Source organism: Dipodomys spectabilis, unplaced genomic scaffold, assembly GCF_019054845.1.
Source record: "Dipodomys spectabilis isolate Male_0828 unplaced genomic scaffold, ASM1905484v1 ptg000611l, whole genome shotgun sequence".
NCBI lineage: Eukaryota > Metazoa > Chordata > Mammalia > Rodentia > Heteromyidae > Dipodomys > Dipodomys spectabilis.
In genome coordinates this window covers 1,661,490-1,675,357 of record NW_024871288.1, presented here as the reverse complement: position 1 = coordinate 1,675,357, position 13,868 = coordinate 1,661,490, and the positions used below count along the sequence as shown (strand labels likewise).

Here is a 13,868-nt window from a genome sequence, read left to right as displayed (position 1 = left end):
GTCCGTGGCAAGTCTTATTTCCAGTGAACCGCCAGAAAAGCCAGAAGTGGAGTTGTGGCTCAAATGGTAGAGTGCTAAGAGTCCTAGCCTTGAGCAAAAAAAAAAAGCTGAGGGACAGGACCCAGGCCTTGAGTTCAGGCCCCAGTACCAGCATGCATGCGCATGTGTGTGCATACACACACACATAGTGTGTATACACACACACACACACAGTATATTAGGCTTTTTAGCTTTGGCTTCAAGAAAGAGCTTGCTGTAATTGTCACAGTGAATCCTAGGCATTCTGTTTAGAAACAAGTACTGATGCTTGACCAGAAAGCGGTTGGAATCCCAAAGCTACTAATCCTTATCACCTAGCTGGAGGGTCTCCAGTTTGGGTGCCTGCTGGCAGTGCTTGCTTGCTTGCTTGCTTCCTTCCTTCCTTCCTTTCTGTCTTTCTTTTTGTTGGTCATGGGGCTTGAATTCTGGGCCTGGGCGCTGTCCCTCAGCTCTTCAGCTCAAGATGAGCACTCTACTACTTGAGCCACAGCGCCACTTCCAGTTTTCTGGTGGTTTATTGGAGATAAGAGTCTCACGGACTTACCTGCCCGGGCTGGTTTTGAACCACGATCCTCAGATCTCAGCCTCCTGAGTAGCTAGGATGTCAGGCGTGGGCCACCAGCGCCTGGCTGGCAGCGTTTCTCGTCGGGAACCCTGGTGGGAGTTGCCGAGATGATAAGAAAGGTTTGGTGACGACAGATAGGCCATGTGACGGCGAACCGCCAAGAGCGGGAGACGGGCCCTGGTGCCGGTGACTTACCTTCCTGGGCCATCTCCTCCCCTTCTCCCTGTCTTTGCAGCCAACCTCGGTTTGAAGCCCAGGACGCTGGCGTTTGGGGCACCGCCAGTGTACCAGGGGCCCGTGCACTGTCTGTCCACCATCGTGCGGACCGAGGGCCTGGCGGGGCTGTACCGGGGAGCCAGTGCCATGCTGCTGAGGGACATCCCAGGCTACTGCCTCTACTTCATCCCCTACGTGTTCCTAAGTGAGTGGATCACACCCGAGGCCCACGCAGGCCCCAGCCCCTGCGCCGTGTGGCTGGCAGGCGGGGTGGCAGGTAAGGGAGCCCCTATTCCCGGGCCTGCCAAGGTGGGCAGGGTAGGGAGGTGGAGAGGCAGGACTGGTCCAGCAACACCCAGCAGTGCTTGCTCAGGTAAACCCAAGAAGAGCAGGAAGTGGGTGGTGACCCCTGGTACTTCCCTCCTGGGTGATTGGCAGTCCTTCTGTGAATTCCTTTTTTTGGTGGGCCATGGGCCTTGAACTCTGGGCCCGGGCGCTGTCCCTGAGCATTTCAGCTCAAGGCGAGCGCTCTACCACTTGGGCCACAGCGCCACTTCTGGTTTCCTGAGTGGTTTATTGGAGATCATGAGCCGCGATCCTCAGATCTCAGCCTTCTGAGTAGCTAGGGTGACAGGCATGAGCCACGGGCTCCCGGCCCCGTTGGACCCTCTGTCTACACCCTGTGTCATGGCTTGGGTGTAAGAAGGATTGTCAGGAGGCCTGTGAGGTAGGAATCCATGTCAGAGATGCTGAGCCACCAACCCAAGATCATACAGCTTGGACAGGCGGGCTAGCCAGGACTCTGCCATCCCAAAGCCCCAAGTTCAAATCCACACTTGACTCATTTTGTGGCCATGGGCTCGCCTCCTTCATCAGAATCCTGCACCGCACCCCCACTTTATTTGGGGGCTGAGGGGAAAGTGACAACATCTTCTGAGTGGCTTGCCTGTCCCTCTCTGGCCTCTCAGCTATGCTGCTGACCTCATTTGCGGTTCCTTTATCTCCTCCACTCCAACCACGCTGTTCTCTTAGTTGCAGCTTGAACCACACTCTGGTCTTGGTCACCACAGGACCTAACTATACTTTAATCTCAGCAAACACACATCAAAGCTCTCCTCTCAGTGCCCCCACAATAGCTTTCCACCTGCGTTCTTGCAGGTTCTCTGGGAGCCTGCCCTGCAGAGGTGGCGGTGGGCATGCTGATTGGCTGGAAAGACAGCAAGTAGCACCTATCATCTGCTGAGAGCAGCCCTTGTGGCGGCCTGATTGACAGGGGCAGCACCGAGGGAAGCGGCCGGCTGTCCTAGCAGAAGCAGGAGGGGAGTGGACATCAGAGAAGCTTCCAGAAGCCCTGGGAGGCAGAAGGCCCAGGGAGGAGCTAGGGTCCACTTTGAGAACCACTGAACAACAGATATAAAACCTGGCAAACCAGCTGTCCTGGACTTTGGTATCTGTTTTCTCTTCCCATCCAAGGTTATTGTGTTTATACAGTAACCTGGCATGGTTTTCCTGGCGTCCTTCCAAAGTGGCAGAAATGCCTAAGCCAGGGCACCTGGTTTCATTACCCAGCAAGCGTGACCAGTGGCATGTGGCTCCTAGGTTTTATGCCACATCCCTGGACAGAAACTGTTCCTGATTTTCTTCTTATTTCCTTTTTTCTCTACGTTTTGTTTTTATCACCAGTTATATGTTTGCCTTCCTTCTCCAAATAGTGCCCACTGCCCAACAGAAACCTGACATTTCTCTTTCTTGAGTGTCTGCTAGTTTGTTCAAAGGGGTTTCAGCGTGGATTTCGTTGTGTTTTCTTTTTCTGTACTGGGGGTTGAATTCAGAGCTATCTAAACACTCTACCACTTGAACCAAGCCTGCAGTTCTTCTTGCTTTCCGTTTCTTTTTCAGATAGGGCTTCTCGCTCCTTGCCAAGGCTAGCTTTGGACTGTGATCCTCTCTTCTCTGCTTTCCAATATCCCTGATCTTTTTTTATCCCCCCTAACCTCCAAGCTTAGCACTACTTGGAACGTCGCCTCTGTGCAAATGTTTGTGCAGCTTCTCTGAGTCCAAAGTAAATCCTGCCTCCCGGGAGCTGCCAGCCACCAATCACAGACCCCAGGTTCTCTGTGACCTTGGGAGGTGCTATGAAGTTCTGTGGAACATGTGGCCTGCCAACCAATAAAAGCTGCTAAGGGGTTGGAGACGTAGCTCGATTGGTGGAGCGCTAGCCAATGAGTGAAAGTATCAGGTACTGCGTTTGAGTCCTGGTCTCAGACAAAGAAAAGGATAAAAAGTGCTAATAACACTGACGTGCACCAAGTCCTGGCTATGAACTGGTCCTGTGTTCAAGGCTTCTTCATGGATATCGCTTCCCAGGGTCCATCAAGCAACCCCATAAAGAAGTGGCCCTGACACCCCAATTCTCAGATGAGGGTCTCAAGGCTCAGAGGAAGCAAGAGACAGCCACCAAGTCCCACAGCAGGAGGACCAGGAACAGATTCTTCACCCTGAGTTCTGCAGATTACAGAATTTCTGAATGGGAGAAGTCCTCAAGGAGCCGGTCATGGGGCTTGAACTCTGGGCCTGGGCGCTGTCCCTGAGCTCTTCAGCTCAAGGGCTAGCCCTCTACCACTTGAGCCACGGCGCCACTTCTGTTTTGTCTGGTGGCTCATTGGAGATCAGAGTCTCACGGCCTTTCCTGCCCTGGGCTGGCTTTGAACCGCGATCCTCAGATCTCAGCCTCCCGAGTAGTTAGGATGACAGGGGTGAGCCGTCGGTGCCCGGCTAACACCCGTTCCTTGTCTCTCCTCCGCAGGAGCCATTTCCTGGGGCACGGCAACCCCTATGGACGTGGTAAAAAGTCGACTCCAAGCCGATGGCGTCTATGTGACCAAATACAGGGGTGTCCTAGACTGCGTCGCCCAGAGTTACCAGCAGGAAGGCCTGAAAGTAAGGTCCCCACGGCCCCGGGGGAGACTGGACAGCCCTGAGCAGGGGACCCTAGAGGGGGCTGGAGCTTAACGAGTACCAAGCACTTCTGGGAGTGGAGATACCACCCTCCTGACTAGTCCAGAGAAGACAGCCACACAGCTGAGCAGTTGGCCTTCTCAGGATGGGATGAGCAGCCTTTCCCCCCGCCGCCCCTCCCACCAGGGGGCGCTCTCCCGTCCCTTGGTCATCTCCTCTTAACCCCCTCCAAGCCTCCCGATGGGCCTTCTCTTCCCCTGGCCCAGGTCTACAACGCCAGAGATCTGAGCTTGGAATGGAGTCTCTTCCATCCGGCTCCCTGGACTCTGCGCCTCCTCTTCTCCTCTTCAACAACCCACACCCCGGCCATCGCCATCCTAGCCCAGAACAAAGACGAGGCTTCCATGGGGGAGAAACAGATTCTTCGCCCTCCAGAGAGGATGCCTGGCTCTTACGAGTTGGCAGTCTTGAGTTCTAACTACCCGAGAGCTGAGGGATCCAAGCATATGGTTTTACCTCAGTTTCTCTGATCATCCCACCACAGAGTCCAGGGTGTACTTAGGATCTAGATGAAATTAGGCGTATGAAGGATGCTTAGTTCCAGGCTTAATCCAGGGGGGCAGAGTTAAGTCTGTGGTCTGTAATATTAGACACACGTACATACATACATGTATACATGCATACATATTTATCTATGTCATTGTTTTTTTTTTTTTGGTCGGTCATGGGGCTTGAACTCTGGGCCTGGGCGCTGTCCCTCAGCTCTTCAGCTTAAGGCAAGCGCTCTACCACTTGAGCTACAGCGCCACTTCCGGTTTTCTGGTGGTTTTATTGGAGATAGGAGTCTCATGGTCCCTCCTGCCCGGGCTGGCTTTGAACCGCAATCCTCAGATCTCAACCTCCTGAGCAGCTAGGATTACAGGCGTGAGCCACCAGCGCCCGGCTTATCTATGTCATTGTTATCACGGAGCCCATCCCCGCCATGGCTAAACCCATGATGATTCACCCCATTCCCCTACACCCAGTACACCCGTCCCCAGACTCTACTGGGCTTCCGGTCCTGCACGTGCCCACGCATCTCACCCACCACCATGGACAGCGCCTTCTTTCCCAGCCTCTTCTCCTCCTACTGTTAGTTGTCCGAGATCCTGGTCTGTTCCCTTTGCTGCTTGGGAACGTGCCAGACCTTTGGATGGCCCCACAGGGGAATGGCTGACATTCTGTGTGAAGCTGGCTGGATGCAAACTCCCCCAAAGGCCAGACCAAAGGGCCCACCAAAAGACAAAACGACCAGAGATCAGTCAGAGCTTCCTTGGTAGGAGATGGTCAATCTGATTTGACCAAAGTTCCTGGAGGGAACGCCTCCGGTCTTGCGTTTTCAGTTCCCCGATACCTGGGCCCCTGCCTACTTTGTAAGCACTGATGTAGATGGGGTGATGTTCTCGGGCCTGGGGACCTTGGTTACGTTCGGATGAAGCCAGTTTTCTAGTGACTTGTCATTTCCCTTCAATTTCCTCGGTGGTGAGCCCAGACCTGATGGGTTCTGGACCTGGGTTGGGATGCCTCTGCCCCGATCAGATCACAGGTGAATGCACGTTTCTCCCCAAACCACCACCCGTTAATTAAGACACTGATGGTACACGAACAAAGGCCAGGAATTGGATACCACAGCCTATAAAGAAAGGCCCCGCACCAGTACTGTGGCATAAGACGTAAGATACAGACCACCTTGTTTCTGTCTCTGTGTTAGAAGAATAGTTCAACTTGGAGCTTTTCTATTCTCCATACTTGAACATTTTGTGTATTTGCATTTGTTTAACGAGAGTTCCTTCTAGTAGTGGGAGAAGCCTTGGTATGGCCTCTGCTGGGTTTTGCATTTGATTTATTCTTTTTAAAGCAGAAACACAGCTAAGAGATCCAAGTGGGTGATTGTCTTTTTGAGATGTCATGCTCTATTTCTCCTAAATTTGCATGTCAGTTCAAAGAGATCCATAGAGGCAGAAATATACAGTTGATACGGTTTCCTCCCAAATTCACTGTGTTTTGTAAAATGGAAAGCCTAGGGGGCCACTTTATAAAGGCCAGACGATGGGTTTTGTGATCTCAAGAACATTTAGCCCCTGTGAGCTGAAGGACAGCGCCCAGGCCCTGAGGGCCTCAGTGACTTCCAGGAGCTCTGTCTGGGGTACAGGAGCCTGGTACTCCAAGCTGGGCCTAGGCAGACTCAGCCTTGCAGGACAGAGCCAAGCCAAGGCCGTGGGGGGGCCTCTGTGGGTACCCGGCATGGAATTTTCCTCTTGGAGCCTGAACCAGTTCCTCGCCACCACTCAGTCACTGTGAGTGAGCCCGGGGAATTCTAAGAGATTAGACATTAGACGGGAAAACGATCACTACCCAGATCCTGCTCGTCCCCTGACTGAGAGGCTTCAGCCGATTGGGGGAGTCACCTGCTCGTCTCCGTGCAGTCCAGGCCCTGGGCGGGTTTCCTGGATCAGGCTGACCTCTGTGGCCAATGACAGTGACCTCACCACAGCATGCTGGGAACCAGCAGCACCAAGGGCTTCTGAAAAAGACCAGCTCCCCGTGGATTCAACTGAGGAGATGATACAGGAATCAGAGCGGCGGTGCTCACGTTGATGAGCGCGTGCCTGGCGCCACGCATGGATATTTAAGGAGGTCATGGGGCGCATGCTTTAGTATTCTCTAGGGAACAGGTAGTGGCCGATGCAGATCTCAGCAGGAACATGGTGGGGGGGCTCCTTCTTGCTAAGAGATGACAAAGTAACACAGGGACCTGGGAAAGCGACGTGGCTTATCCCACGGCTGTGGTGGGTCTAGTGGCTTTTCTCTGCCACTCTGGGGGGTGTCACGGGCAGGACCTATCGCCGTGTGGCGGAGGCTGGCAGACTCAGTGACCTGACTATGAGGCTCGGGGTCTTGCCTCGGTCTCCAGGACACTCAGGACCGGGCCGGCAAACGCGGCCTGGGTCGGCCTGCGGAGGGCCTGAGACGGGTCCTTTGCGGTTCCATCGAGGCCGGCGCCGGGCTGGGCCAGCCCCTTCCATTTCCGACCCTGGGGGTGTGGGCCACGCCTGGCACTAACCCGACTCGCGCACCCGCAGGTGTTTTTCAGGGGCTTCACGGTGAACGCGGTGCGAGGCTTCCCCATGAGCGCGGCCATGTTCCTTGGCTACGAGCTCTCCCTGCAGGCCCTCCGCGGAGACCACGCCGTGACCAGCCCCTGAGCGCCCCCCTCCCCGCGCCCCCCACCCCCGGTGAGTGTGCACCTCCTTTCTTCATCGTGCAAAAGCAGCCAGTCGACCAATGTCACTCTGCCCGCCCTGGGGTAGGTGGGGCTGGAGTTTTCCCCCTTGCTCATCTCTGGTCTCCATCTTGTACCTCCTATACCCTCTCTCACCCCTGGGTCAGGGCTCGGGCTGTGTCCTCGGCCGCCCTCTTCTCACGCCTCCCTTTCCCCTGGTCTCAGAGCGAAGATCTTTGTCCTCCAGTCCTGTGGACGCCCGGCCCCGAGCCAGCCCACGCCCAGCCCCTCCTCCCTGACAGCACTGGCTGAGGAGCGTTCAAGCCCCTGGGGGGGGTCTCTCCCTCTGACCCCCAAACGGGTCACCTGCCAAGTCCAGGAGACAAACAGCGACAAGTCACAGAACTTTCCAGTTGACCCAGAAGCCCCCATGACTACACATTTCCCCCCAGCAAGGAGGGTTAGCTCCAAAGAAGCCCACCGAGCCTCAATGTTGCTTCCTCCAGGGAGGCCGCCGGCAGCCTTGGGTGGCGCCGCATCCTGGCCGCCAGAAGGGGGCACCACGGGCCACCCAAGACCTGCCCTTGAATCTGCGTTCCTCGGCTCCCTCCCCTGCCCCTTAGACACCCCGATCCACAGCTTTTCTGGCCCTGTCCTGTTGCGTTCCCTTTGTAAAAGGAAGAGGGTAGAGGCACATTTCACATACGTGCACATCTTGGTGAGGAGTTCCTGCATCCAGACAGGGCTAGGGACGTGGTTTGGTTATTAAAGCCCTGTTCAGATGTCACAATCCCCCTGCATCCAAAGAGGTGAAGATGCTTTAATCCTATCATAAAACCAATGTGTTGTCAATTGTAGACAAATAGAAAATGCAAAGAGATAGAACAAAACACAAATACCTACCATCGCCAGACCTTGTTATCATTCTGTTGTTTTGTGTCCTAAGGCTTGAACTCAGGGCATGGGCACTGTCCCTAAACGTTTTTGCTCAAGGCTAGTGCTCTACCACTCAAGCCATAGCTCTACATCTAGCTTTTTTTTTGGGGGGGGGGGTGGTTCACAGACTTTCCTACCCAGGCTGGCTTTGAACCATGATCCTCAGGTCTCAGCGTCCTGAGTAGCTAGGCTGACAGGCGGGAGCCACCGGTGCCCAGCCTTATGTGTCTACTTCTTAACTCTCTAAACTTGTTTCCCAGCACTGGGAAGGTTTGTCCTTTCTGATACCTGGGTTAAGACTCAGGGCCACCTGATTACTTGGCTGGTACTCTACCACCTGAGCTACCAGTTCATAGGAAGAAAGGAGAATTGGACAGGTCGAAGAAGATGCCCTTTGTGGTAGAAATGGGGGTGGTCATAACCACCATTTGTCCAGGTCTTGTCTCTGGCCCACCTCCCTGACCACGGCTCCAGAACTTTCCTAGAACAGTACCGCTCCACTCTTTGTCCTGATACACACATTCCCAATTTCCGGGGCGGTTTGTATTCTTCCTTCCGGTACCAGGAAATTTCCCTTGAGGAAAAGAGACACATTCTTCTCCTGCCTTGTTCCTAAATAACCCACACAGAGCCCCCCCACCCCCACCCTTCAGCACCCACACGATCCTTGGCACGTGGCGGGCTTTTCTAGAAACAGTCTCTGGCAGACCACTGACCCCTAGATGGAGAGCTGGTTCTTGTGGCTTCTCCTTTCCTCTCAGGGCAGTTCAGAACCTCAGAACCTCATTCCGTTACCGGACGAGGCTGACCGACTGAAAGCCAGCCATCGTGAATCTTCCAGAATCTCCCAGAAGAGGGAAGGAAGGGCCTAGCCACCCCAGGGGGGCGGGGAGGGGAAGGGCTCTGGCCCACATGCTAGCCTTGGAGTGCCTTCAATCCCCCCCCCCCCAGCTTCTGAGGTTGCCCGGGAAGGAATCAGTAGACTGGGGGCTGCGGGGAGTCACCTCCTCCTTCAGTTCTAGACCCAGCACCTGGAAAGATCTGAGCCAAATAAACCCTGCACCCAACCCCGTGGTCCTCTCCCTTAGAATTCACAGAGGAGCTCCAAGTGGTTCTTAACGTTTCCAAATAAAAAGCCCTGGAAACCTCTTCGTGTCGCTTCTGGGTCAGATGCCTCTGCCTGCTTGCTGAGAGGCTTCGGCCATCTGGGTCCCTGTGTATGCTGAGCCCCTTGGAGATACCATGCCGGCCCCAGGAGAAACCTGCTCTCCTCAGGTAACTCCCCTTCTCCTCGCTGCTGAAGTGGGCAGGGAGAAGGCGCTGACTGGAAGGAGAAAGCCCTGCAGATGCTGGCCCCAGCCCGAGCAGCCTGGCATGTGGTGATGAGGCTTCGGAGGATGGTGGCCCTGAGCTTGGGTGGGGCGGGGCTCAATGCCTAAGGCCCTAGCCACAGGAGGTGATGGCTGCCCAGCCGTTGGGGGCATCGTGTTCATGATGAGCTCCCGAAGTCTATGCCTGCTGCAGCCCACACATTCCCCCCCAGAGCCCCTTCCTCTGGGAGATGAGGGCGGCTTGTGAAGCCTCCAGTTACACTCCCCTAGAGTGCATCGTGACAGGCACTGTGGATGCTGGGCGGAGGTGCCCCTCGGGTCTAGTTCATCTGGCCGCTGTCTAGATCATCTAGTTCGTCTGCTTGTCGTCCAGATCATCTAGTTCATCTGGCTGCAGTCCAGATCATCAAGTTCATCTGTTTGTAGTCCAGATCATCTAGTTCATCTGGCTGCAGTCCAGATCATCTAGTTCATCTGGCTGCAGTTCCGATCATCAAGTTTATCTGCTTGTAGCCTAGATCATCTAGTTCATCTGGCTACAATCTAGATCATCTAGTTCATATGCCTATAGTCTAGTTCATCTAGTTCATCTGGCTGTAGTCTAATTCATCTAGTTCATCTGCTGTAGTCTAGATCATCTAGTTCATCTGCCTGCAGTCTAGATCATCTACTTCATCTGCCTCTAGTCTAGATCATCTAGTTCATTTGGCTGTAGTCTAGATCATTTAGTTCATCTGCCTGTAGTCTAGATTATCTAGTTCATCTGGCTATAGTCTAGATCATCTAGTTCATCTGGCTATAGTCTAGATCATCTATAGTTCATCTGGCTATAGTCTAGATCATCTAGTTCATCTGGCTGTAGTCTAGTTCATCTGCTGTAGGTCTGCCATGTCTGGCCACGTGCTGGTCCCTGCCGCCCAGTTCGATTGAAAGTAGCCATTGCTGCGGTGTTCTGTATGCTCACTGAGAAGCTACGATCTGATTTGTGTTTTTGGACCCTTCCAGCTTCTCTGAATTCTTTTTTTTTTTTTTTTTTGGCCAGTTGTGGGGCTTGAACTCAGGGTGAAGATCAGGGTGCGTTGGCTTTGCCCCTGCTGAGCGGTCACTGGCCACAATGGTCAAGGCCATTTATAGCAGCAAAAGAGAACACTATTGGGAGATGGCTATATAGGAGTTGTGGATTTCCTTTTTCTTTTTTGTCGGCTCTTCAGCTCAAGGCAAGTGCTCTACCACTTGAGCCATAATGCCACTTCTGGGTTTTTCTGCTTATGTGGTACCGAGGAATCGAACCCAGGGCTTTATGCATGAGAGGCAAACACTGTACCCCTGAGCCACCTTCCCAGCCCAGGAGTTTCGGATTTCCCTGGAGAAGGTGCTCTGGTGGCTCACGTGGGGGCACAGGTTCCAGTTCTCAGTCAATACACCATGGCCTTTCACGCATTCAGCCATAAAAATGTGTGTTTGAGCTGGTGCCGGTGGCTCTATTCCTAGCTACTCAGGAAGCCAAGATCTGAATATCACAGTTCAAAGCCAGCCCAGACAGAAACGTGTGTGAGACTCTTATTTCCAATTAGCCAGCAAAAAGTTGGTATGGGAGGTGTGGCTCAAGCGGTAGAGCGCCAGTCATTGAACAAAGCAGGGAGCTGGAGCTTGACCTGACCATGTGCTTTTACTGGAAACATTACATCCATGTCCCAGCAGTACCCTATCAATAGCAGTTCCCCAAAGAACGTTTGCTTATCTTCCACTACTTACCAGAAATTGAGAATTAAAAAATAATAATCACTAAAAGCAAACTATCAGTCATGGCGTGTAAATGTGAAGCTTCCTAAGACGCTATGTGGAGGAATCACCACTTGGTGGCAGCAGAGGTCAACCCAACCCAGGCAGGTGTCCGCCTGGCAGATTTCGACCTTGGCCTAGATGACAAGCCAATCCACCACACCCAGACCCTTGGCACCTCCCTTCCCAGATTCCCATTTCTCATTGCTTCTCCATGGGGGGTGGAACTCCATCTAGGGAGACCTTCACCAGCTAGGGTTTCCTCCCTGGTAAAATGGCCACACCAGCCTCCTGGCCTGCCATCCACAGCTCTCCTAAGAATCAAGTGCACATGCGGTTTTGTGATCTGTAACGTGCAAATACAGTTTGGGGTTGAACTCGCGGGTTTGGGTGTTCACCTGCCGTGGTCCTCTCAGAGAGCCTGAGTTATAGTTACCTTGTAATCAGAAATATGTAACGTTTGTGAAATACAGTTGCCTGTCTCTTAGGGCTTTGGGGCTCCAATCCCTCCATGAATTGCTGATTAAAGCCCTTCAGGATTTTGACTCCCAGAGTCTGCTCTGCCCAGCAAAGAGTAGTCTAGACTGTGCGTGCCAGAGAGCCAGAAACCCATCTGCTCGAGTACCGTGTCCCGTCTCTGGCTGAGCGTGGAGAAGGGCCCTGCTGGCTCAGTCCTCTAGCCACGAGTTCAAGTCCAGCCCCATTCCTCACCATACCCTGAGCGCCTGGCGTATTCTTGATGTTGGGATGGCCAAGCCGTCTGCTCAGGTGGCTTCAAATGTGTGTGGGAAATACACCGAGGCTTATTTTTACTACTTTTCCCCCCTACCTAAATTTAGGGGGTTTCATTTCCAAGCCTCCTTTCTACTAGTTGGCAGAAGATGTGATTTATTGATTGATTGATTGATTTTTGGCCGTTTCAAGGTAAGATTTAGACATTGCAAGAGAAACACTCAGTTCAAGATCTTCTTCTCCTCCTCCCTCTCAGGGGACCCTGGATTCTGGGGAATGAGATGTGAGGAGACCGCCGGACCTGGGGAGACCTTCTCCCCTCCCCTGGTGCTCTTCCCAGCCTGCCCCGGGGCACGGCTGCCCTTGGTACCAGCTCCTATGACAGCAGCTCTCTTCCCACCTAGCCCCTAGACCCCTGGGTCTAGCCTCGGTCAAGCTGAGGCCTTGTTGCCTGGTGGGAAAACCTTGTCTTCACTGGGACCCCCAAGGGGCTGTGTCAGGCCCTGCCCTAGGGGTAGGAGGCTCTGCCTACGCCGCCTCTGGTGTGAGGTGGTGAGAGGCATTCTCTCTTCAGCCTTGAAGGCGTCTTAGGACCTGTGGTTCAGATGCACTCCATTCGTTTCTCATTCCTTTGGTGGAGTTTAGCCACCTGCCACCCACAAGCTCTGCAGTACCCCCAGCAGGGGCTGGCCTTCCTTGCTCTCTGACGTCTCTTTCATTGTCCGCCCCTTGGCTAAGACTAGAGCTTCAAGGATTCCTATTAATAAAGAACCAAAGCCTAGCGCCAGTGGCTCACGTCTGTCATCCTAGCTACTCAGGAGGCTGAGATCTGAGGATCGTGGTTCGAAGCCAGCCCAAGCAGGAAAGTCGGTGAGACTCTTCTCTCCGACAAACCACTCAGAAAACTCAAAGCGGCGCTGTGGCTCAAGTGGTAGAGCGCTCGCCTTGAGCCGAAGAGCTGAGGGACAGCGCCCAGACCCAGAGTTCAAGCCCCAAGAATACATAGCTCACAGGGTTGTTGCGAGACAGTCCATGAAGCGTGATTCTCAGTGCTTGGGGTTCAGGAAAACTGCCGGCAATGTAACGATCTCCTCTCCTTTCTCCAAGGTGGCTTCATTGATTCCAGGTGACACAGAGAGGGGAGAGCCATGTTTGCAGGCCTCAGCGCTCACCCGCACATGCGACCTCGGCCACAGGATGCTTTCCTATTTATTTTCTCTTTGAGAAGACCTAAGGGAAAACACCAGGTTTGCTGATTGGCTCATCTGTGGCAGTGAATGGTCACCTGCTGCTGCTGCTCTGGCCCATCTCGGGTGACAGACTGCCTTCTCTGAAACCACGCCCAAACCACCAGATTCTGCCAGGTCATGATCCTGGGGCTCCCAGCACCGTGGAGGCGGGGCTTCCTGAGACTTAGAAAACCCAGATGGAAGAGGAAGTACCCCATTGCTCCCCCGCCCTCCCCCGCCCGCCCCACAGCAGCCTCCGTCCCTCCAGGAAATTGCCCAGCCCCCAGATAAAAGTGTGGGTGAGCCCAGAGCAGGGGGAAAAGCAAGCAGTAATCCAATCCCTTATCGCCCATTGTGAAACCCAAACAACTCAGACAGCTCAGGGGTGTTTTGACTCACTGGCCTTCAAACCTCGACTGCCTCGTGTGAAAACTCATTTCGGCAGAAGAGGTTTTGTATTCATTTTCAAGAAGGTTAAAGAATGAACCTCGGCAGGCCGCTGGTGGCTCACGCCTGTCATCCTAGCTACTCAGGAGGCTGAGATCTGAGGATCACAGTTCAAAGCCAGCCTGGAAAGGAAAAGTCCATGAGACTCTGATCTCCAATAAACCACCAGAAAACCAGAAGTGGTGCTGTGGCTCAAGTGGTAGAGCGCTCGCCTTGAGCTGAAGAGCTGAGGGACAGCGCCCAGGTCCAGAGTTCAAGCCCCATGACTGACAAAAGTAAATAAATAAATAAATGAATAAATAACTAAAAATAATATCCGGTTCCTGTCATTCCTAGGACATGAAATGAGGTACTGTCTGTTTAATATCTAC

The 13,868-nt window shown here is 53.6% G+C and overlaps 1 protein-coding gene across 5 annotated transcripts in view; it reads left to right on the top strand.

Annotated features, from left to right (window-relative positions):
- The window catches only part of Slc25a48 (solute carrier family 25 member 48), a 33,937-nt gene extending 20,316 nt beyond the window's left edge, over nt 1-13,621 (top strand). For 2 of the 5 annotated variants that reach the window (XM_042671330.1, XM_042671328.1), the window contains 3 exons: nt 840-1,097; nt 3,627-3,760; nt 4,045-4,448. In XM_042671330.1, coding sequence (XP_042527264.1) covers nt 840-1,097; nt 3,627-3,760; nt 4,045-4,308 — 656 coding nt within the window. In that variant the 3' untranslated portion in view covers nt 4,309-4,448. Of the gene's footprint in view, nt 1-839; nt 1,098-3,626; nt 3,761-4,044; nt 4,453-6,900; nt 7,054-12,928 lie in introns of those variants that run through there. The other 3 variants (XM_042671326.1, XM_042671325.1, XM_042671327.1) reach the window with 3 other exon arrangements.
- Nucleotides 13,622-13,868: the final 247 nt, after the last annotated feature.